Source organism: Furipterus horrens, unplaced genomic scaffold (genome assembly GCF_987537825.1).
Source record: "Furipterus horrens unplaced genomic scaffold, mFurHor1.1.pri manual_scaffold_17, whole genome shotgun sequence".
Lineage (NCBI taxonomy): Eukaryota > Metazoa > Chordata > Mammalia > Chiroptera > Furipteridae > Furipterus > Furipterus horrens.
The window spans coordinates 28,480,816-28,506,656 of record NW_028327187.1 but is presented as its reverse complement, the minus strand read 5'-3'; the positions used below and the strand labels follow the sequence as shown (position 1 = coordinate 28,506,656).

General features: G+C 37.1%; 1 protein-coding gene across 3 annotated transcripts in view; it reads right to left on the bottom strand.

Moving 5' to 3' along the window:
* Positions 1 to 25,841, bottom strand: part of SMARCA1 (SNF2 related chromatin remodeling ATPase 1) — a 122,543-nt gene that overhangs the window by 70,421 nt on the left and 26,281 nt on the right. For 2 of the 3 annotated variants that reach the window (XM_090264346.1, XM_090264348.1), the window contains exons 13-17: positions 23,336 to 23,371; positions 22,238 to 22,390; positions 11,142 to 11,274; positions 10,402 to 10,550; positions 7,734 to 7,853 (exon numbers count right to left, since the gene is read on the bottom strand). In XM_090264346.1, the coding sequence (XP_090120472.1) occupies positions 7,734 to 7,853; positions 10,402 to 10,550; positions 11,142 to 11,274; positions 22,238 to 22,390; positions 23,336 to 23,371 (591 nt within the window). The remainder of the gene's footprint in view (positions 1 to 7,733; positions 7,854 to 10,401; positions 10,551 to 11,141; positions 11,275 to 22,237; positions 22,391 to 23,335; positions 23,372 to 25,841) is intronic. The other variant, XM_090264347.1, reaches the window with a different exon arrangement.

Here is a 25,841-nt window from a genome sequence, read left to right as displayed (position 1 = left end):
AGCGGCCTTTAGATTTGCAGGCCAGCACTCAATCCACTGAGCTGCACCAGGCAGGGCTGAAGAAAAAATTTCGAAATTACCATTAGGCAAACACCACAACAATAAATACTGAAGATAAACTCCACCAATAGATACTAAATCAGCGTGTAGAAATTTGAGGAGTATCTTCCCCCAAGATACTGTATTTATCATTTACTAAGGAAAATAATGCTTACTTTGTAGTAGAGAAACCCATCAGATACCACTCAACTAAGTAATAAAGGTTAACATCCCCAGTAATAAGATATAGCAACATATGTTCCCTGGTATGATGTACTGAGAAGGACATAGGATCCTTTGTATGGCATTCTTGCCAAAAATGCATAGTTTCAATCAAAACACACAAAAAAATGTCAGACAAACCCAAAGTAGGAGACAAACTAAAAGGTAACTTAACAATACTCTTCAAAAGTGGCAAAGTTGACTTCCGGCCAAGATGGAGGCGTAGACATACAAGCTGGGTCTCCCTCCACAACTAAGAAGGAATACAACTACCTCAAAACTATAAAAAACCAGAAGTTCCAGAAAATCAAACTGCATGGAAGTCCAGCAAAGATATAAAGAAGAAATACTCATTCAGACAGGTAGGAGGGGTGGAGCCGGGGTAGAGAGGACGCAGTGTCGTGGTCGCAGCAGCAGCGGTGGCAGCGGCGGCAGCAGTGGTGGCAGCAGCAGGCCGGCAGAGAGCACAGTCACACGTTTTAAAAAGTCAGTAAGGACACCTAGGGAGTGTTCCCAGCTCCTCACCAGACCTCGAAGCTCACCGTGCCAGCACTGGGAAAAATCAAGCCTCATTGCTTCTGACTGTGCAAACCAGTGAGGATTGGGGTGGAGGCAGAAACTGCCAGTCTCAGCAGAGTCTGCTTCTTTAAAGGGCCCCCACGGTCCTAGAACATCTGCAGACCCACCCACTCTGGGAATGATGGTCAGGGCAGCAATTAGAGTGGTGCCAGTCCGGTGCAGAAGTGGGAGAGGTGCCTGGAAAAGAAGCAAGTGCTGGGCAGGTGGTATTGTTCCCTCTCGGACCCCTCCCCTACATGCAGCGCCACAACGTGGTGAAACAGGTCGCCCTGTACTGACGAATCCCTAGGGCTCCACCCCTTACAACGTAAAAGGAGCAACAGCTCTACCTGGTACGTGGAGGCAAACAAACACAGGAGCCTGTCAGAATGAGGAGACAGAGAAGTATGTTCCAAAAGGGGAAACAGATCAAGGTTCCAGTGGGAGAACTAAGTGACGAGGAGATAAGCCAACCTAACAGATGAGGAGATACACAACCTAACAGATGCAGAATTCAAAACACTGGTGATAAAGATGCTCACAGGCTTTACAGATATGCTTCAGTACGGCAAATGCATAAGAGAAGAAGTGAAGGCTATACTAAGTGAAACAAAGAGAAATTCACACAAAACCAACGGTGAAAGGTAGGAAACCGGGGTTCAGATCAATAATTTGGAACATAAGGAAGAAAAAACAGTCAACCAGTGCAGATTGAGGAAGCAAAAATTGAAAAAAATGAGGAAAACTTCCCAAATTTTGCGAAGGAGATGGACATACAGGACTAGGAAGCACGGAGGGTCCCGGGTGAGCTGGACCCAGATGGGAACACACCAGGACGCATCATGATTGAGATGCCAAAGGCGAAAGAAAAAGACAGAGTCCTGGGGGCAGCAAGGGAGAGGTGGAGAGTTGCCTACAGTGGGGTGCCTATAGGTCTATCAGCTGATTTCTCAGAGGACACTTTGCACGCAGGAAGGGACTGGCAAGCAATATTCAATGTGATGAAAAGCAACCTACAACTAAGATTACTCTATCCAGCAAAGCTATCATTTGGAGTGGAAGGGCAGATGAAGTGCTTCCCAGACAAGGTGATGCTGAAGGAGTTCATCATCACCAAGCCATTATTTTTATGAAATGTCAAAGGGACTTACTTAAGAAAAAGAAGATCAAAACTATGAGCACTAAAATGACAACAAACTCACAACTATCAACAACTGAATTTAAAAAATAAAAACAAAATTCAACTAAGCAAACCAGAATAGGAACAGAATCATAGGTATGGGGATTATTTGGAGGGTTATCAGCTGGGAGGGGGGAGAGAAAGAAAAGGGAAATGGTGCAGAGACTAAGATCATAATCGGTTGGTACAAAATAGACAGGGGGATGTGAAGAACAATATAGGAAAGAGTGAAGCCAAAGAACTTATATGCACAACCCATGGACATGAACTAAGGGGGGTGGGATTCCTGGAAGGAAGGGAGTACTGGGCAGAGGATGTTACGGCTACATAGGCGAGATTGAACACTCTGAAGTGGTGTATAAAGTAAGCAAAGGGTTTTTAATAATGGCCAGGAGTTGGGCAGACCCTGAGCTGGTCTTTAACATGCTCCAACCTACAATGGAGTCTAAACGCTGGGTTTTTATACTGGTGCAGTCTCTTTGTTTCTTTTTTTGGCGGGAAACAGCCTTAGGAAGAGGGGGCTGGGCAGGACTGCAGGAATGTCTTGGCAGTAACAGGAACAGAAATTCGCAAGGCTATAAGGTTATCTCCAGCAGCAGCATAGCTCTTCAGCCAGGGATGAACTCCCTGTGAAGCAATTTATTTTCAAAGGGCTAGACATTCTGCAAAGCACAACCTTCACAAATGTTATAAAGCAGACACAAGCAAGCAAATGGGAGGTGATAGAGGCTGAGGTGCTTTTAGCTCGTAAATCACTAATTGCTTTAACACTCCTTTTTACATTTCTTTTTCCAAGGCCTTTCAGCAAGTCCTTGCTACTTCTTACAAAGAACGTTTAAAGCCCTACATACTTACATATTTAGCAGACCTCTGAAACGTTTTTTACAGGGAATATTTAGTGCCCCTACAAGGGGAGCAAAGGGAAAAATAATTGGAACTACTGTAACAAAATAATCAATAAAATATACTTTTAAAAAGTGTGAAAGTTATGAAAGACAAAGACAAACTGAGATCTATTACAGGTTAGAAGAGACTAAGGACACATCGAAACAAATGCAGCTACAGAAGAAATCTCTTAAGTAGACTACTCCCCTCCAAGTGGCATCGGCCAGAGGCAGCAGCTCAACAACTGTATACAAGAACGTAACACCACGAAGGCAGGATATAAAAGCAGGTCAATCTATGAACAGAAACAAACAAGAAAAGCCACCTAAAATGGGGAGAAGGAGAAACAACACCCCATCAAAAGGAAAAAAGGAATTCCCAGAAGGAGTGATACACGAAGTAGAGGCAAGCAAAGTATCAGAGATGGAATTCAAAACAATGATAACGAGGAGTCTCAATGAACTCAGCAAACTCAGAGAAAACTACAAAGAACTCCAGGGGAACTACAAAGAATTCCAGAGAAACTACAAGAAACTCCAGAGAAGAAACAAGGAACTTACTGAGAACTACACCAGCATGAAAAAGGACATAGAGACCATCAACAAGAGCCAGGAAGAAATGGAGAATACAATTTCTGAACTGAAGAACACAGTAGAAGCAATCAAATGCAAGCTAAATGAAGCAGAGGATTGAATTGGTGAGCTAGTAGTGGACAACATAGAATAAAATTCCCAGTCAGTGCAATAAAATGAAAAAAAAGACTGAAAAACAATGAAGAGGGTTTAAGAGATTGTCAGGAGAACATGAAATGCAACACTATCCATATCATATGGATACCAGAAGGAAACGAATAGGAGCAAGGGAGAGAAAATCTGATTGAAAAAGTAATGACAGAAATCTTCCCAAACATGAAGAGAGAAGAAGTCTTACAAGTACAGGAAGCACAGAATGTCTCAATGAAGATGAACCTAAAGGAGGCTCACTCAAAGGCACATCATAATTAAAATGGCAACATTCAAAGACAAAGAGAGAACCCTAAAGGCAGCAAGAGAAAAACAGCAAATAACATACAAGGAAGCTCCGATAAGGCTATCACCTGCTTTCTCAACAGAAACACTACAAGCCAGAAAGGTAGTGGAATGGATACCAAAACATGACCAACATATATGCTGTCTACAAGAGACCCACCTTAGAACAAAAGATCTACACAGACTGAAAGTGAAGGGATGTAAAAAAGTATTCCAAGTAAATAGACATGAAAAAAAAGCAATACTTACACCCTACAACAGAATAAATTCAAGACGGAGCAGACTTAACTGTAAGCTGTGACACCATAAAAGTCCTGGAGGAAAACATAGGCAGGAAAACTTCAGACATCCCATGTAGCAGTATATTCACCAATATATATCCTAAGGCAAGGGAAATAAAGGGAAGAATAAGCAAATGGGACTACATCTAACTAGAGTTTCTGATCAGCAAAGGAAAACATCAGCAAGATGAAAAGGGAACCAACCACATGGGAAAATATATTTGCCAATGATACCTCAGACAAGGGGTGGATCTCCAAAATATGTAAAGAACTTATACGACTCAACACCAAGAAGACTGACAGCCCAATTAAAAAATGGGCAAAGGACCTGAACAACCCTTCTCCAAAGAGGACATACAGAGGGTCCATAGGCTTATGAAAAAACGCTAAACATTACTAGCCATTAGAGAGAAGCAAATAAAAACCACAATGAAATACCACTTCACACCAGTCAGAATGGTCATCAACAAACCAACAAACAACAAGTGCTGGCAAGAATGCGGAGAAAATGGAACCCTAGTGCACTGTCGGTGGGAATGCAGACTGGTGCAGCCACTATGGAAAACACTATGGAATTTCCTCAAAAAACTAAAAATAGAACTACCTCTTGAACCAGCAATTCCATTGCTAGGATTATACTGGAAGAATCTTGAAACCCCAATTCAAAAACACTTATGCACCCTATGTTCATAGCAGCACAACTTACAATATCCAAGTGCTAGAAACAGTCTAAGTGTCGATCTGTAGATGAGTGGATCAAAAAACTGTGGTACATTTACACAATGGAATACTATGCAACAGAAAGAAAGAAGGAACTCCTACCATTTTCGACAACATGGATGGAACTAGAGAGAATTATCCTTAGCAAAATAAGCCAGGAAATGAAAAACAAATACCATATGATAACACCTAATGCAGGAAACCAAAGAACAGCACAAACAAAAGAGGAAAATTGAACCAGAGGCATGTAAACAAGGAGCAGACTTATAATTACCAGGCAGGAGGGGAGAGGGAGAGAAGAAGGGTAAGTAAAGAAAGGGTCTAGTCAAGGAACTAGTATAAATGACCCGTGGACATGGAAAATGGTGTGGAGATTGACTGTGGTAGAAGGGATGGATGGGGGGGGAGCAATGGGGGAAAAAGTGGGACAACTGCAATAGAAAAACAATGAATAAATCAAAAAAAGAAAAATAATTCTGCGGCACACCAAAAATATATACTTTTGTCAATCTGACAAAAAGATAGGAATAATTTTGGTTCCTTCACACTAGGAAAAACAAAACAAAACAAAACAAATGCAGTGTGGGTTAAGAGAATGAGAAGACAAGCCACAGCTTTGGAGAAAATAATTGCAAAAGACATATCTGATAAAGAACTATTACCTGAAAAATATACAAAAACTCTTAATACTCAACAATAAGAAAACAACCAATCTGATCTAAAATGGACAAAAGACCTGAAGAGACACCTCCTCAAAGAAGATATATTGATGGCAAATAAACAAATGACAAGATGATCCACATCATCTGTCATCAGGTAAATGCAAATTAAAACAATGAAATATGACTACATATCTATTAAGATGGCAAAAATCCAGAACACTGACAATACCAAGTGCTGGTGAGGATGTATAGCAACAGTAACTCTCAGTCATTTTTCATGGGAATTCAAAATGGTACAGCAACTTTGGAAGACAGGTTGGCAGTTTCTTATAAAATTAAACGTATACTTACCATACAATCCATCAATCATGATCCTTGGTATTAACTGAAAGGAGCTGAAAATCTGTGTCCACACAAAAACCTGCACATGGATGTTTATGGCATCTTTGTTCATAATTGGCAAAACTTGAAATTAACCAGATGTCCTTCATTAGGTGAAAGGATAAATAAACTATGGTACATCCAGACAACGAAATATTACTCAGATTTTAAACGAAATGAGCTATCAAGCCATGAAAAGACATGGATGGAGCTTAAATGCATATTGCTCAGTGAAAGAAGACAATCTGAGAAGGCCACATACTGCGTGATTCCAGCTATATGACAGTCCGGAAAAGGAAAAAAAAAATGCCTATGAAAAGTACAAATATCAGTTGTTGCAGAGGTTTAGAGGAGGGAGGGATAAACAGGTAGAGTACAAAGGATTTTTAGGGCACTAAAACTATTCTGTATGATATAGGGTCAATAGTATCAAATGTACCACTGTGGTGGGGGATATAGACAGTGAATGAGGCTGTGTTTGTGTGGGGACAGGAGGAATATGGGAACTCCATGTTTTCTGCTCGATTTTGATGTGAACCTAAAACCCTTCTTAAAAATAAAGCTGTGTGCTTCTTCAATTACAGTTTACTTTCAATATTATTTTGTATTAGTTTCAAGTGTTCAGCGTAGTGGTTAGACAATCATATACTTTACAAAGTGTTCCCCCTGATATTTCTGGTACCATATACAGTTATTACATATTATTGATTATATTTCTTATGCTGTACTTTATAGCCCCATGACCTAAAGGATACTATGCTAAGTGAAATAAGTCAGTCAAATAAAGACAAATATCATATGACTTCACTTATATGTGGAATCTAAAGAACAATATAAATGAACAAACAAAACAGAAACAAACTCACAGATACTGGGAATGGACTGATAGGTGCCATAGCAGAGGGGCTGAGGACGCTGGGTCAAAAAGGTAAAGGGATTGAGAAGTACATATTGGTAGTTACAAAATAAAGCTGTTTTTAAAAATTTTAATGTGGGATCCTGGTCTGTATCCCCTGGAACAGGGAAAGGACATTAGTGGAAAATGTGTTAGTTTCCTAGATTCAATCATTATACTATATTATATAAGTTGTTAACATTAAGAAAAGCTGAGTGAAAGATATATGTCAACTCTGCACTATTTTTTTTGCAATAAACTCTAAAGTCATTTCAAAATAAAAGGTCTAAAAATTACAGCCACAATTCAATTAAACAAAATAAATAAAACTCCCACTACCTCAAAGGATTCTTGTCCATGCAGTATAAGGCATTATTTCATAAATGAGACCACCTTTAACAAAGTCTTTGTATCCTTTCAGTAACTATGTTAATATTATCACTAATATGTTTAGTACTAAGTGCCACGCATTATAATTACTTCATGAATATTAACTCATTTAACCTCAGAATCATTCTAAGATGAAATTAGTATAATCTCTATGTGATAGGTGAGAAAACTGGATAACCAAAGTCACTTAGTGATATAGAGCTGGGATTTCAGCTGCAGAATCCATGAACGCAACTACACTCCTACAGTGTTTCTCAAAAACAAAAGTAGTAGTGATGGCAGCAACAGTAGCAAAAATGATGATGAAAATAATGGTAATAATATTAAGCCAGCAAAATACATTAAAGATAGCCCTTGCATGAGATCTTTTGACCTACATCAAATTTTTACTGTATAACAGAGTAGTGTAATAGGTAAGTGCCAGTGAATTTTATAATTGTTATGGGAAGAAAGGTTAATTTCATAGTCTAACAGTTTAAGATAAAAAGTTACCTTCTGTTTTTCTCTGTAATCTTCTCCTTCAAACCTGTACAAACTTTGTTCAGTGTCCATTCTAAAATTTCTCAGAGAAGACTCTCCCATTTTCTGCAAGCGTTCATTCATCTCTGCGGTCTAAATTTGAATGCATTGAAATTAGAAAATTACCACTGAATTACTTATAAATATCTGAGTATTCTCTATATTTTTAAAAAGTCAGGTTTTGACATGAAATACCCAATCTTTTCATTAACAAGGTAAGGATGCAATGCTAACATCAAATTTTAATATAAACTTAATATGGCCCAAGTATTTTAAGTACTTAGATGATTCTTCCAAAGTATTCTTCAGTTAGGCTTTCTTTAAAATCTTTCATCATTGAAGATATAGGCATATTATAGTTTCTACTGTATAACTTTAATGGGACAAATAGCTAATACTAAAATAAAGGAAAACATGGATTGAACTATACATTTTTCATACTAACACAAGATTGCTCCAAATTCAAGATATGACCTCAGATACATAAAAAGATGCTCAACATCACTAATCATCTGGGAAATTCTGATCAAAACCACAATGAGATATCACCTCACACTTGTCAGAGAGGCTATGATTAAAAAAAAAAAGACAAGAGCTAACAAGTGTTGGCAAAGATGTGGAGAAAAGAGAATCCTTTTGCATTGTTGGTGGGAATGCAGATCAGTGAAGCTCCTATGGAAAACAGTATGGAGGTTCCTCAAAAATTAAAAATAAAACTACCATATCTGAAGTAAACTCGATAACTAAAAAAGACGTCTGCATCCCCCATGTTCATGGCAGCATTATTTACAATACCCAAGATGTGAGAACAACCTAAGTGTCCACTGATGAATGAATGGATAAAGAATATGCAGTACATACATGTATACAATGGAATATTATTCAGCCATAAAAAGGAAACCCTGACATTTGTAACAACATGAATGGACTTTGAGGGCATTATGCTAAGTGAAATAAGTCAGACAGAGAAATAAATTCCAAATAATCTCACTGGTATGTGGAATGTAAAAATGAAAAATCTCATAGGTACACAAAACAGAAAAGTGGTTGCCAGAGGCAGGGGTGGGGGGCTCAGTTATGAAATAAATAAGTCCTGGAGATATAATGTAAATATAATATGTATATATAGGAATATAATAAATAAGTGAACATGGGAAAATACCCCATGTAGATGGAATCAGCAAAATCTAAACTGTGACCAACGTAAAATGGAAATAACCCAGTTTCTGCACCAAATAAATTATAAGGAAAATAAATAAATGGAGGGAGAGCTACAGATTTAAAAAGATATAGGTGATATATCAACCAATGGCAATGTGTGGACCTTATGTGCATTCGAATTTAAGAAAACTTTTTAAAAATATATACTAATTAGGAAATAATAGGAAATTTGAATACTTACTGGATATTTGATATTATTAAAGAATTATTGGGGTTTTCAGGTGGGACAATACTATTATGATTATGTTTTTAGAAAGAGTTGTTACATTTTTTAATGCTTATTTTAAATTACTTATTTATTTGATTTTTGGTTATTTACTTATTTTTAGAGGGGAAAGGAGAAAGAGAGGAAGAGAAACATCACTGTGTGGTTGCCTCTCACTCGTGCCCCCAACTGGGGACCTGACGTGCAACCTAGTCATGTGCCCTGACTGGGAATCGAACCAGCGACACTTGGCTTACAGGCCGATACTCAGTCCACTGAGCCACAGCAGCCAGGGCCTAAATTTTTTTATTTATGGAATTTATTGGGGTGACATTGGTTAGCAAAACTATATAGGTTTCAGGTATACAATTCTAAAATACATTATCTGTATAATGTATTATGTGTTCACCACCCCAAGTCAAGTCTCCTTTGATCTCCATTTATCCCCCTCTACCCTCTTTTACCTCCCTCCACCCTTTTCCTCTCTGGTAATCATCATACTGTTGCCTGTGTCTATGAGTTTTTTCATTCAGCCCCCAACTCCCCTCCCCTCTTGACAGCTGTCAGTCTGTTCTCTGTATCTAGTCTGTTTCTAGATTCCACACATACATGAAATCATATGGATACTGGTCTTAGACTAGTTTATTTCACTTGGCATAAAGCTGTGGTTCATTATACAATGGAATGCTATAGAAAAGGATCTGTCTACTTTTGCTTGTGTGTGAAATTATCCAAAATAATTTGTGGTAAGGAAATTCAACTCAAAACCACAATATTCTCAAATAGCTTATTATACCTTAACAAATAATTTTTTTAAATATTTCATGAAATGTTCACAAAACATTTTCAGGTAACACAATTAATCAGCAAACAATTTTTAGTCCAATGCAAAAAAATGTAGTCCTGATACATGTGATTAAACACAAAATTTATTTGGTTTTTACATAAATACCAACATTATGTTCAATAAGCATGTGGTATAAGGCCACTCAATATTAAACTCTGGTTCTTAGCATTTCTCACCACAAATTAAACTAAAGAAACTTAACTACCCCTGGATATAAATCTACAAACTCTCAGAGAGAACATGAGCTTTTTGAAGCAATCAATGTGGCTTAAAACATGCATTTGAAACAATGTAAATACAAAAAGCATGCTGAAGTATGTTGATTTCAAAACAATCCATCATGAGAACAAAATGCCATGTTAACTAACCTTCTTTTCCCCTCTTTCCAGAAGAGTTGTAACATCTTCATCCGTTAGCTCACTTTCTTTAGAAGCAAAAACATGGGTGGCTCCATGACGTATCATTTGCAACATTTCCTCTTTTGCCAGCTTGTTAGACTGTTGGTCAATGAGTCTTCCTAATAGTAAAAATAAAAGTTGTATACATTCTATTGTATTCCAGAGAAAGCATGGCATAAGAGTTCTAATAAGACACTACTACATTTATGCATAAGTAAAGCTTTATAGGAACAAAAAATTAGTGAGCTTTAAAGTTATTTTTAATGAAGAGCTCTACAAGTTTTTCTTCTACCATACCTTCTATTTCAGTATGAATTTGATTCTGTAAAATTCAGTTAAAACTGAGAAGGACAGAAATATTTTTTCAAGTACGAACTTCACTTTTTAGATCAAATTTCTCTGTGTGGAAAGGCACCCCTGAGTACATGTTTAAAATTTTTTTTCACTAGATGTTTTGTCTGCTAAATAATACAAGATCCTTCAAAAGACATACCACTGACATTCAGCTATAAGCCAGTAATGTTTAACAATCTTATAATGAATGCAAGGTTTTAGTTTAAGATCTAAATTAGCATTTTGTTTTAAAAATTGATATTTTTGTCCAACTAAGTTTGCAAATTTTGGTCAACTTTCATTAAAAGTAATATCCTTTGAAGAAAATTGCTTTTATTTTTGCAAAAACACCTGATTAAGTTTATACATATAAATACCTTGTTGTATAACAATTGAGTCAAGTCTCAGTTTTATCTCAGCTCTTTCTACAATCCTTTCTTCAACAGTATTGTCGGTGATGAGACGGAACACACGTACTGGCTTCTTTTGACCAATACGATGTGCTCGATCCTAGAAAAAATTATATTATAAGATATTGGGTATCTTGTATAAAATTTGTATAGCCACCATATGCTATAAAATTCTGAAAATAAAATTAGTTCTTGATCTCTCTACACCTGCCACTTTTGAAAAAAGGATGATGATTATGAAGGCATTAAGTACAAATTGGTAGTTACAAAAAAAGTCATGGGAATGTAAAGTAAAGTACAACATATGGAATATAGCCAATAATATTGCGATAACTATGCAGGATGGCAGGTAGGTACTGGAAATGTTGAGGGGAACACTTTGTAAACTATATGACTGTCCAACTACTATGCTGTATCCCTGAAACTAATACAAAGTAATATTAAAAACAAATTATAAAAAAAATTAAAAGAGTATATAGAAACAAAGAAATCTGCAAATATTCTATTGTACCATTAATGAAAAATTTACAGAAGGAAAACAGACAAAACCCTACCATATAACCTAGTAATTCCACTTTTGGGTATTAAGTCAAAGAAAACAAAAATACTATTTTGAAAAGAAATATGGCCCTGGTCAGTTGGCTCGGTTGGTTGGTGTGTCATCCTGTGAACGAAAAGGTTATGAGTTTGATTTCTGGCCAGGGCACATGTCTGAGTTGTGGGTACAGTCCCCGGTCAGCATGCATTCCAAAGGCAGCCACATGATGTTTCTCTCTCACATCAATGCTTCTCTCCCCACCCTCTTTCTTCCTCTCTCTCTCCACCTCCCCTCCTACCTTCCCTCCCTCTCAAAAAGCAGTGAACAATGTCCTCGGGTAAGGATAAAAAAAAATTTTAAAGAAATATGGACATCTATGTTAATTGCATCATTATTAACAACAGCCAAGATATGGAAGCAACTCAGATGAGTTGATAAAGAAGATATAGCATATATATTCAATGAAATATTACTCAGCCATTAAAAACTGAACTCTTGCCACTTGCAACAACACAGACGGACCTAGAGGGTATTCTGCTAGTGAAAGGAGTTGGACAAAGACATTTGTATGATTTCACTTATATTTGAAATTTAAAAAACAAAACAAATTAACAAAAAAAATAAACAGAATAGACTCATAGATATAGAGAAAAAACTAAAGCTGAGGGGGGGAGGGGATAAGCAAAAAAGATGAAGGAGATTGAGAGGTACAAACTTTCAGTTACAGCATAAATCACGGAGGTATAATATAGAGCACAGGTAATAATAATTTTCATTACAACTTTGTATACTTATAATGGTGATCACTTCATAAGGTATACTAAAGTATACAGATGTTGAATCACTATGCTATATACCTGAGACTAATATAATACTATATGTCAACTATAATTTAAAATTTAATTTTTTTAAAGGTAAGAACAAGGGGGAGCTGAAAGTTTCTAGATTAAGTTACTAAATAACTTGCAGCCACTACATCCAAACATCTTCCACTCCTTCCAAGCAAGGAGTTTTGTAAGTAATGGACAAGGTAGTTAACAAAGGTTGCCATGACAGAAAAATTCAGCTTTATCTGTAGGAATCTGTAGTAAAGTGTCAGAAAAATTAATGGGATGCTAATATCATTACTATATATTGGTCTAGAACTGGCCCTCTGGTTTATATCAGTAAAGATGACAAGTGACATGTTTTGATAGTACAGAAATATCTATGGGTAGTGTGTTATAAAACACAGACGCTGATCCAAGATGGCAGAGGAGGAAGTGGAAGCTATAGTAACCCCCTCCCAGGACCAATCTGGAATTACATACAACTACAATGTGGAGAAATAATCTGGAATACCCAAATGAACACTAGCTGGAGAGAAGCCTTATAACCAGAAACAGACAGACAGAAGAAACCACTTCACCACAACATGACTGGTATGGAGTACAGAGAAGACACCAAAAGCCTGGCTGGGCTCCAACAGGTGGGACCTGAAGGTCTAGAGAAATATTTCAGCAGCAAGAGAGTTCCCTGTGAGAAGTGCGGGGTCTAAACACCAAGCTGGGCACTACAGCCTATAGCATCAGAGCTGGAAAGGAACCCAGATAACATCCAGCTGTGAAAAGCAGCAGGGTTTCTGTCTGCCAGGGAGGTATGGTTGGAGATGCAGAAAGCCTTTTAAAGGGGCATCGCAAAAAAAAAAAAAAAATTCATTTGCAGCCACTTATCCTGGGATCTGGCAGAGGGAAGGCAGAGTGGACTAGAGACACTTGAGGAGAGCCTGGGGTTGGTGGCTCTGGGGATAGAACTGAAGGAACAGCCACCAGGATCCCCGTGCTGAGTCATCTGCATACTGCAGGAGCCATTTCTCTCAGGCAGAGCACTCCTCTCTGAATGGCATCAGCCTGAGGGGAAGCAATAGCCCTGCCCACAGGAATTACTCTTCCCCACCCTGTGGTGCTTAAGCCTGAAAGCTGATTACAACGTGACTCAATTAACAACTGAAGGAGACAGCCACAGACCGTACCTTGCTGGTAGTCTCAAACAGGCTGCCTAGGCCCAGACTGGAACATTATCTGACATCACCAGGGTGGATCCAGAAAGATAAAACAGTGATAAACACTAGATTTTACTGAGATGAATTGCACTGTGGTCTTCTTCATGATTTGCATTATTTTTTTTCCTGCACAGCTTTTTAAACATTCATTTCTTGTCCTTTAACTTTGTGTCTATTTGATCACTGGTTTTCCTATTACAGTTTATTTCAAATCTCATATTTGGCTCCTTCTTTCTCTTACTCCATTTTATCTTCTTTCATTTTCTTATTTAGTTTCAAATTTTATTTTCTAAGACTTGTTTCCATTCTGCACTCTTACTTTTCTCCCCCCTCCAGCCTCTCAAAAGCATTTTTGTCACATCATCTCACATTCTTTCTCCTGTTTTTAAAATACCCTTATTCTCTCTCCACCTGTATCAATCTTTGCTCATTGGCTGTGGATATGGTGGTTGTTACTGCGTTTCTTCAGTCTTATTTCTAGATCTTCATTTTTTTTTGTATTTCAAATATTAAATTTTACTGTTCCCCTCTCCTAATCTATTTTGCCTTTCTCCTGCCTTTTTTAATTTTTGTTTTAAATTTTAATTTTTCCTTGTCTTAACCTGGTTTTCATCCTCACTCTTAGCATTCATTCTCCCTCTATCCTCTCAAAATGACTTATATTTCCTCTAGACTTCTCTTAAGCTTATCTTTTTTGTTTTTCCCTCTTATTCCTATCCCACCTATATTAACCTAGGCTCATTTGTTTTTGATAGTGCCGTGGTGGATATTTTTCTGCAATTTGATTCGGGTTTTTGTTTGTTCGTTTTTATCTCTCTCACTGTATTTTTGTAAATTACTGTTTAAACATAATACAATATGTTTCCCTTTTCTTACTGCATTCCACCTTTTTTATTTACAATGTAAATTTTACTTACTTTCTATCTTCACTTTGTCTCTATTCCCTACTCTATTATTGCTGCTACCTTGACCCTCGCAAAATCAATTTTCTTTCTGTTAGTCATCTCATATTTATTTTGCCTTTATTATAATAGCCTTAATCTTTTTACACTATATTAACATTGGCTCATTTGCTGTGGTTATTGTGATCGTGGGTAATGGATATTTTGGTGCGTGTGGGTTTGCTTCCTGGCCTGTCTTCTTTGGTTCTGGCAGCACCTATACAACAGCATATAAGACGTGTTGGGCAGAGTAACTCTCAGGCCGCCAGCCAGAGGGAATGACTCACCAAAGAATGACCAACAACAACCAAAACACAATTACAACCAGAGATCCCACATAAATGACAGAAAGGGCATCCCAAGAGCATCAAGTTCAGGAGATCAAGAACACTGAACCACTAAACCCCACAGATCTCCTACCACAGAAGGTCACACCACAAAGAGTCAAACAGATCAATCTAAGATGCAGAAACAAACAAAGACAGTCACCTAAAATGGGGAGACAAAGAAACAACCCTCAATTGAAAAGAAAGGAGTAATTCCCAGAAAGAGTGCTAAATGAAATAGAGGTATGCAAACTATCAGACACTGAGTTCAAAATAATGGTTATAAGGATGCTTAATTAACTCAGTAAGAACTACAAAGAACTGCAGGGAAGCTGCAAGGAACTTATGAACTATACCAGCATGAAAAAGGACACAGAAACTATCAAAAGAGTCAGAAGGAAATGAAGAATACAATATCTGAAATGAAGAACACAGTAGAAGGAATAAAAAGCAGGCTAGATGAAGCAGAAGATCAATTCAGCAAGCTGGGAGACAAGGTAGAAAACATTCCCAGACAGAGCAACAAAATGAAAAAAGACTCAAAAAGAATGAAGAGATTTAAGTGAATTGCAGGACAACATGAAACATAATAATATCCGTATCATAGGGACACCAGAAGGAGAAGAAGAAAAGCAAGGGATAGAAAACCTGTTTGAAAAACTAATGACAGAAAATATCCTTAACTTGATGATAGAAAAAAATCATACAAGTCCAGGAAGCACAGAGAGTCCCAATCAAGATGAACCCAAAGAGGTCCATTCCAAGACGCACCATAATAAAAATGGCTAACTTTAAAGACAAAGAGAATCTTAAAGGCAGCAAGGGAGACACAGCTAGTAACATGCAAGGGACCTCCAAAATGGCTATCATCTGATTACTCAACAAAAACACTACACGCAAGAAGGGAATAGCAAGAAATATTCCAAGTAACGAAAAGCAAAGGCCTACAACCAAGACGACTCTACAAAGCAGCCTCTTATTTAAAATGAAGGTGAAATAAGGAGTTTCCCAGACAAGAAAAAGGCAAAGAGAATATATCTCCACCAAACCAGTATTGCAAGAGATGCTAAAGGGACAGATTCAATAAGAAGGGGGGAGAGATAGAGAGAGAGAGAGAGAGAGAGAGAGAGAGAGAGAGAGAGAGAGAGAGAGAGAGAGAGAAGGGCAGGGAAGGGAACAGAAGGGAAGGGAAGGGAAGGGAAGGGGAGAAGACAAGAGAAGGGGGAGAACACAGGTACAAAGGGAAAAATGGCAATGAATAAGTACCTATCAACAATAACCTTACATGTTAATTGTTTAAATGCTCCAATAAGGAGACAGAGCATAGCTGAATGAATAAGAAAACATGACCTGCATATATGCTATCTGCCAAGAGATCGCCTCAAATAAGGAGATCTACACAGACTGAAAGTGAAAAGATGGAAGAAAATATTCCACACAAACAGACATGAAAAAGGGGCTGGGGTACTAAAGCTTGTATCAGACAGAATGGCTTTCAAAACAAAGGCCATGGAGAGAGACGAAGAAGGACACTACATAATATAAGGATGTGGGCAGCTGCTCCTCGTGGTTTAAGGAATTATAGCCCCAGGCTGAGCATGACTGCCACCGGTCTTGTCTTTAAGTCTCAACATAAGGCTGTGTGTGGAACATAACCGAAGACCACTCAGAGGGTTGCTGTGGGAATTGGATTAAAGAACGTTTATTATGCTCGTTATGCTTTAGAACTTGCTCTGCTTTCTTTATCACTAATGTAACATAAACAATCTCTAGCAAGGAGTGTATGAAACCTTGCACCTGGTGCCGATGTGGCGTCAAGATGTTTTTTAGATCTTGACACAGACTGGTCATTTTGCCCCCTGTACTGGTACATGTAATCTGTTACTGTCAAACGCGTAAAAGCTGTTGATGATTTACGAATTCTGACCTTGTATCTCTTGTGTGTATCCTCCGCAATAAAAGGCATGAGGGATGAAGGCTTGCCTGCTGTTCTCCACTAGAGAGAGAAGCCACCTTCTTTCCCCCAGACATAATAAAATATCCTGGGTAAAATTTGTTCTGCCATGGTCATGAAGCCTCTGCTGCACAGAGCAACTTCCAACTGAGCTTAGGGTGTGTGAGGTACCTCTCCCTCATAAGGAGCACCCACTAATATAAGGAAGATCTTGGAGCACTTGAGGGAAGATATCAATAGCAACACACTCATAGTAAGGGATTTTAACAATCCACTGTCAACAACTGATGATCTTCTAAGCAGAGAATCAATAAGATATTGTGGCAATGAACAAATGGACTTAAGTTATATATGCAGCACCTTTTACCCCAAGGAAGCAAAATATACATCTTTTTAAATGCATGTGGAACATTTCCGGGGATGGACCACAGGGTAGGACACAGGACAAGCCTCAACAGATTCAAGAAAATTAAGATCATGTTGGGCAACTTCTTGGATCACAATGGCTTGAAACTCAAAGCTGGCCTCAGGGGAAAAACACAAGGGCATTCAAATTCATGGACACTGGATAACATGCTACTGAATAATGAGTGGGTTGACAGTGAGACCAGGGAAGAAATAAAGAAGTGTCTGCAAGTGGATGAAAATGAACACAAAGCAGCCCAAGACCTATAGGACACAGTGAAGGTAGTCATGAAAAGGAGGTTTTTTAGCAATACAGGCCTACCTAAAAAGGACAGAAGAATCTCAAATAAACAACCTAACCCTACATCTATACAACAGCTAGAGGAGAAACAGCAAACAAAGCCCAGAGAGAATAAAAGGAAGGAAATACTCAAGAGCACAGCAGAATTAAATGGCATAAAGGCTTAAGGGAACAATTCAAAGGATCAATAATACAGGAGCTGGTTCTTTGGAAAGATAAACAAAATCGACAAACCTTTAACCAGATTCATCAAGAAAAAGAGAGGACCCAAATAAATACAATCAGAAATGAAAGAGGAGAAATCACAACCAATACCACAAGAAATATAAAGGATTGCAAGAAATTACAATGAACAACATATGCCAAAATTTGACAACCTAGACAAAATGGACAAATTTCTAGAAACATATAATCTTCCAAAACTGAATCAAGAAACAGAAAGCCTGAATAGACCAATAACAAATAGTGAAGGTGACACAGTAATGAAAAGAATCCTGGCACACAAAAGCCTGGGACCAGACAGCTTCACATGTGACTTTCACCAAAACATTTAGGGAAAAGTTAACTCCTATCCTTCTCAAACTATGCCAAAAAATCCAAGACAAGGGAATACTTCCAAACTCTTTCTATGAGGCCAGTATTACCCTAATTCCAAAACCGGGTCAAAACACAACAAAGAAAGAAAATTACAGGCCAATATCACTGATGAACATAGATGCTAAAATTCTCAACAAAATATTGACAAACCTGATCCAGCCAGACATTAAACAGATCATACGCCATGATCAAGGGGGATTTGTCCCAGGGATGCAAGGATGGTTTAATATTCGCAAATCAATAAATGTAATACACCACATAAACAAAATGAAAAGCAAAAATCACATGATCATATCCATAGATGCTGAAAAAGCATTTGATAAATTACAATACCCATTTATGATGAAAACACTCAGCAAACTGGGAATAGAGGGAGCATGCCTCAACATAATAAAGGCCATATACAAGAAACCTACAGCCAACATGATACTCAATGTGCAAAAGCTAAAAGCTTTCCCCTTAAGATCAGGAACAAGACAATGGTGTCTGCTTTCACCACTTTTATTCAACATAGTATTGGAAGTTCTAGTCACAGCAATCCAACAAGAAAAAGAAATAAAAGGCATCCAAATTGGAAAAGAGGAAGTAAAACTGTCATTATTTGAAGATGACATGATAGTGTACATAGAAAACGCTATAGATTCCACAAAAAAACTACTCAATTTGATAAGTGAATTTGGCAAAATAGCAGGGTACAAAGTCAATATTCAGAAATCAAAGGCATTTTTGCACACCAAAAATGACATATCAGAAACAGAAACTACGGAAAAAATCCCATTTACTATAGCAACAAGAAAAATAAAGTACTTAGGAATAAACTTAACCAAAGAAGTGAAAGAACTTTACTCAGAAAACTACATAACACTGAAGAAATAAATTAAGGAAGGTACAAATAAATAGAAGCATATACCGTGTTTATGGATGGGAAAAATCAACATCATTAAAATGTCCACACTACCCAAAGCAATTTATAGATTCAATGCAATCCTCATTAAATTACCAATGACATATTTCACAGACCTAGAACAAATACTTCAAAAAATCTATATAAAACCAAAAGAAAACAAAACAAAACCACCGAACAGCCAAAGCGATCTTGAGGAAGAAGAACGCAGTAGGAGGAATCACAATACCTGATACCAACCTATACTACAAGGCCACGGTAATCAAAACAGTCTGGTACTTGCATAAGAATAGACTGATAAATCAATGGGACAGAATAGAGAGCCCAGAAATAAACCCAGGTCTGTATGGTCAACTAATATTCGACAAAGGGGGAAGGAACATAAAATGGAGTGAAAAGAGCCTCTTCAACAAATGGTGCTGGAAGAACTGGATAGGGACATGCAAAAAAATGAAACTAGACCATCAACTTACACCATACACCAGAATAAACTAAAAATGGATAAAAGACTTAAACATAAGCTGTGACACCATAAAAGTCCTAGAGGAAAACATAGGCAATAAAATTTCAGATCTCCTATGCAGCTATCTTTTCACTGATATATCCTCCAGGGCAAGGGAAATAAAGGAAAGAATAAACAAATGGGACTACATCAAATTAAAAAGCTTCTGCATGGCTAAGGAAAACATTAAAATGAATAGGAAACCAACCGTACAGGAAAACATGTTCACCAATGATACCTTGAACAAGGGTTTAATCTCCAATATATATAAAGAACGCATGACTCAACACCAGGTGGACAAACAATCCAATTAAAAAATGAGCGAAGGACCTGAATACACACTTCTCCAAGAGGGACATATTGAGGGCCCATAGACATATGAGAGGATGTTCAATATCGCTAGCCACCAGAGAGATGCAAATTAAAACCACAATGATATCACTTCACACCAGTCTGAATGCCCATGATTAACAAGCCAACAAACAACAAGTGCTGGCGAGGATGTGGAGAAAAGGGAACCCTAGTGCACTGCTGGTGGGAATGCAGACTGGAGCAGCTACTGTGGAAAACAGTATGGAATTTACTCAAAAAACTAAAAATGGAACTGCCTTTTGACCCAGAGACTCCACTGCTGGGATTATACCCTAAGAATCCTGAAACACCAGTTTAAAAGAACCTATGCACCCCTATGTTCATTGCAGCACTATCTACAATAGCCAAGTGCTGGAAACAGCCTAAGTTGCCCATCAGTAAATGAGTGGATCAAAAAATGGGTACATTTTACACAATGGAATACTGCACAGCAGGAAAAGAGAAGGAACTCCTACCTTTCGCAATAGCATTGGTGGAACTGGAGAGTATTATGCTAAGTGAAATAAGCCAGGCAGCAGAAGACAAATACCATATGATCTCACCTATAAGAACCTAATAAACAAAACAAACAAACAAAATAGAACCAGAAGCACGGAAACAAGAAACAAACAAACTGACAGCAACCAGAGGGTAGGGAGGAAGAGAGCAAGGGGGAAAAGAAGGGAAAGGCTCTAATCAAGGAACTAGTATAAATGACCCATGAACATGGACAACAGGGTGGGGTTTGAGTGTGGCAATGGGGGTGGGCAGGGCAGGGGAGAGCAAGCAACAGGGGAAAATTGGAACAACTATAATAGAACAACAAAAAACAAATCTGGGAAAATAAAAAAACACAGAAGCTGCTAGAGCAAATAGGTGGAGAGAGGAGGGTAGTTGAGGAAAAAAAAAAAAAAGAGAAACAAGGTTCAGTACAGCCCTTGTACTAAATATAAAAACACTAGAGCCCAGTAACACCTTCAACCCAGAGCACTGAAAGAGAATGCAATATCCCTACACATATTTAAAATTACAAACTCAAATCAGTAAATTGTGAAACATCTATACTCTAACAATTTTATGGAAATAAAAGTTATCATCAGTAAGTTTTCCAGTTCAGCAACACTTTTACTAGGGTTTGCTCTTACTTAGTCATATCAAACAGTTAGTTCAGTAACATGCTAAAATAATAATTATGCCAACACATATTGATTTTAAAATGTCCCAATGGTCACTATTTTTCAATTCTCTATTATAAAAGAAAATGAAGGACTTCTAAGCTATGCCACATTGGCATATGACTTCCAAAGACAATCAGTTCCATAACTTCTTGCAATTCTGAATAAATAGCTCTGCTGAATCTTTTTACTTCTAAAATTATATTTCTTTATCTTAAAATGCGTCACATTCACAAAAGGTGTAGCTCTAGTCAATAAATGACACCATGATGAAAGGTAAGAGAAATAGCTCCCTGGAAAAAAATTTTTAATGGTAAAATCATTTCTGATACTGTCCTTAGGAAGCAAGTGTTTCCCTGAAATATTTTCCTTTTATACCTTCGTACCTTCTCACCCCAAATTTTTTAAAAGATTTTACTTATTAATTTTTAGAGAGAGGGAAAGGGAGGGAGAAAGAGAAAGAGAGAAATATTGATGCAAGAGAGAAACATCGATTGGTTGCCTCTCCTACGCGCCCTGACCCGGGACTGAACTGCAACCCAAGCATGTGCCTGAACTGGGAATAGAACCGAAGACCTTTCACTTTGAGAGAGGATGCCCAACTAACTGAGCCACATAGGTCAGGGCCCAAATGTTTTATTACAAAAATTAAAATCCCACCTCTCCCAATTTCAGTACTGAGGACTTTAATATATTTAATTGTTAAACAGAATAATACTGAGAGACTTTTTAACCCTCTTTAGTAGTTAGAAGTGGGAAAAAATTACATTTCTGTTTCATAATAAAAAGCCAAAATGGACACACAAATGCTATAGTTGGATTTGGGGTATGTTTTCATTTCCTTTGCTTTTGCAATTGGCACAGCAATTGCGAAATTGTTTTTGTCCAGGATAATCTATTTTTAATATCTACAAAACCTCCCCCAAATTGTTACCATTTTTATCAATTATAAATTGCCTTTATGCTATATAAATAACAACAGTATTCTGATCCGAGACAAATTTCTGACATCATTTAAGATTACTAACCATAGCCTGTAGATCAACCTGTGGATTCCAGTCTGAATCATACAGTATAACCACATCAGCACTGGCCAAGTTAATTCCAAGACCTCCAGCCCTGGTACTCAGCATAAAGATGAATTTGCTGCTATTAGGAACATTAAAGTCCTCTATTGCTTCCTTTTTTAAATTGACACAGTAGATGGAAGGAAAAGAAAGAAAAATCAAATTATATTACCAGAGTTCTTAAAAAATAAACCCTTTAACATGCAAGCTCATATCCCCACTTTATAATATTCTTCTACCTTCTAAAATATTTAAACATTTAACTATCTGTATACTGTACTGTGTGAATTGCTATAGAAAGTATATTGCATAAAGTACCTAATCCTTATAAGCTTACCGCAATAAAAACAATCTTAGAACAATCATATAAGCAAACTTAACTAAACAAGTAATAAATCACTGGAATTATTTTAAACAATAATAATGAAAACGTTTTAACTGAGTGAGAGCTGACATATATCTAAGGGGAAAAATGTCAAATATCTCAACTTCATTCCCATTAATTTATGAAGGATTAGTAAAGAAGGTATAGTTAAGGAAACTAATCAAGAGGAATAAAAGGTTTAGAAATGGGAATGAGAGTAACAGATATAGGGGAAGGTAAGTAGATTTATTATCATATGGTGAAAGGTGGCAAACAGAGAAGTAATGAAGAATCAGGAAGGTAATTAGGGGATATTTAGTAAAGAGTCTTAAAAATTAATGGGATGTTAATATCTTTATTATATAAAGATCTCATACAAATTAATTAGGAAAAAAAATTCTAAGACCCCAAAAGAAAAATGAAAGAAAAAAAAAAAAAAAACCAGACAATGCAGAGAGGAACAAACACAAATAGCTAATAAACACAAGAATAATGTTCAATCCACTAGTAATCAAATAAATACAAATCAAAACAATACCATTTTTTGAAGATTAAAAAAATGATAATACTCAATGTTGACGAGGGGGGCGGTGAGACGGGCACTCTCATACATTGCTGCTGGGAGTGTAAATTGGTACAACCTTTCTGGAAAGCAATTTGGCAATATACATCAAGAGTCTTAAAAATGTTCATACCCTTTGACCCAGTAATTCCACTTCTAGGAATTTATCCTAAGGAAATAATCAGAGATGTGCACAAAGATTTATGTATAAGGACTTTCACTTTACCATTATTTATAATATTAAAAAATTTTAACAACCTAAATTATCAACAATAAGGGAATAAATTATTTATAATACATCCCTAAGATGAAATATTACACTAAAACTATTTTTACGATGATTTTTTTATTGATATAGGAGATTACAATTCGATGTTGAGTAAAAAGTATCAGGATACTGAACTTTATATATAGTATATACAGATATCAATTATAATCTTTTAATGTGTATTATATATATATACACACTTATATTTATATATTTAATATGTACATTAATATATGATTGGCCAGAAATACTTTTTTGTATTTTCCAAATTTCCTTCAGCCATCAAATATTACTGTTATAATCACAAAATATAGGAAGTTATATTTTCAGTGAATGGAATGGCATGGTCAAAAGTTGCAGGCAGAAAAGGTGACTCCCACTGCCACAGTCAGTATAGAATGTAGAGGAGGCAGTATAGAAAGCAGCATGGTGTAGTGAGAGGCAATTTGGTGTAGAGGAAATAGCAAAAACCTGGGTGTGAATCATAACTCTACCATTTATTACACATGTGAATCTGAGCAAGCATTTAACCTCTCTGAGACACAGTTTCAAGTAGAGAAAATTCTACCAATACTTTACCGGGCTGCAGGAAGAATTCAGCTGGAACTATAAGATGCCTAGCTTATAGTAGGTGCTTGAAAAATGTTAGTTCCTTTCCCTATAAAAGTGAGGATGCCAATTAAGTGAAAGTTACAGGAACTGAATCAGAGGATAACCAAAGACTTAGCTGTAGCAATGGAGAAAAGGCAAATCTGTGAGCTGTTGAGAAAGAAGTGTTTATTAACAGCTAGTAAATGATTAAAGTAAGGAATCAAATATAGTATTCCCCTTCTTATTGGGAAAATAATAAGAAATAATTGAAATGCTTGTGTGGACAACAGAATAATGGGAAAGCAGGGCATTTCAAAAAAAAAATGAACAGCTCTGACTTTGCTGTATCTGAAGTCAATACATGCAATTTAAAGTTTCTGAAGGTAAAACATTATTTGAAATTATAAAAAATAGAATAATCTAGGCATAATTAGGTAAATCCACATTGTTTATGAGCAGAGAGATCAATCAAAAATGCAAATTGGCTAGCTGAAGTCAGAAAGCACCCATCCTTCTGCTTTAGTATCATCTTCGTTTCAAGAAGAAGGGTCATCTCAAATGGTACTATATGGCCTATGCTTAAAGTAGATTTGGAGAAACCCATTCTCAGGAGTAAATCAGCAAAAGCCCAAGCTACCATTTCTTAAAGAGTAAACTACTATTGAGCAAGGGAGAGTGTAAACTTTGAAATGTCCCACATTTGTAAATGTTAATCCAAGTATGTCCCCAGAGTGGGTAGCAGGTAACCCTTAATATGAAAAGGGCCTGTATGCTTGCTGTGGACACTATCCTACGCTCTAGTCTGGCTTCAGTGAGGCACACAAGGGACATAGCGCCCAGTGCAGCAATGGAAGGAGAGTGCCATGGGCTGAGTCTGTGTGGCCTGAGAAGGGACCCTAAAGCTGAGAGGTAAAAAGGCCTGTGTACAATTTCATGACATGTGTTATATAGTGCACTACACAATTTAAAAACTGTATTCCTACCTATTATATCCAATGGTCCTCACAACGTTGTCAGAAAAAAAGCCTAGGTATTAGTATTACCCTTATAATACAGTTAAAGATACTGAGGCTCAGAGAATTAAATGGCTTGCATACACTACAAAGTGGTGGAGTTGGTGCTAAAATTCAGGTCTTCTGAAACCAAGTTCAGTGCATTTTCCACTATACCATGAAATCACGATCTTTGCCCAGAGCATGAGTACAGACTTAAAACAGAGGCCAAAGACAGAGTCCTGAAGGATCACAGAAAAGAGAAGATAAATTAGCAAAGCCCTCCCCAAAAAGTGCTTTAAAGAATTTAAACTACATTAGACCCATGACATTCGTGAGAAAAAATCTAAGATGTATAAGAATTTCAAAATCTGAGAAACATACTGGGTGCTAAGTAGGCTTCTTCACGAGCTAAGTGACACTTTTCTGCACACCAGACTTAGTATTCCAAGATCTAAATGCATGATCAGCACCTATACCTGTGTTATCCCATCTCAGTTTTACAAAATCTCTATAAGACTGAGATCATTCCTTTTATAAATTACTGTGTTTCACAAGTCTTTAGGGTTGCTCATAAAGTAGAAAAATCTCAATGGTTAAACTCCACGAACAGTGAGGGTCTACTGTAGGAGGCAAATAAAGAAAATAAAATGACATAAAATCAGAGGTCAAAGAGTTAGCTGAGAAACAATTAGTAATCAAAAGGTCAGAGATAGTGGTTCAAGGAGGTAAGGAAGTAATGATGTAGTATCTTTTATATAAGTGATAATGTCTTTAAAGACCTTGCA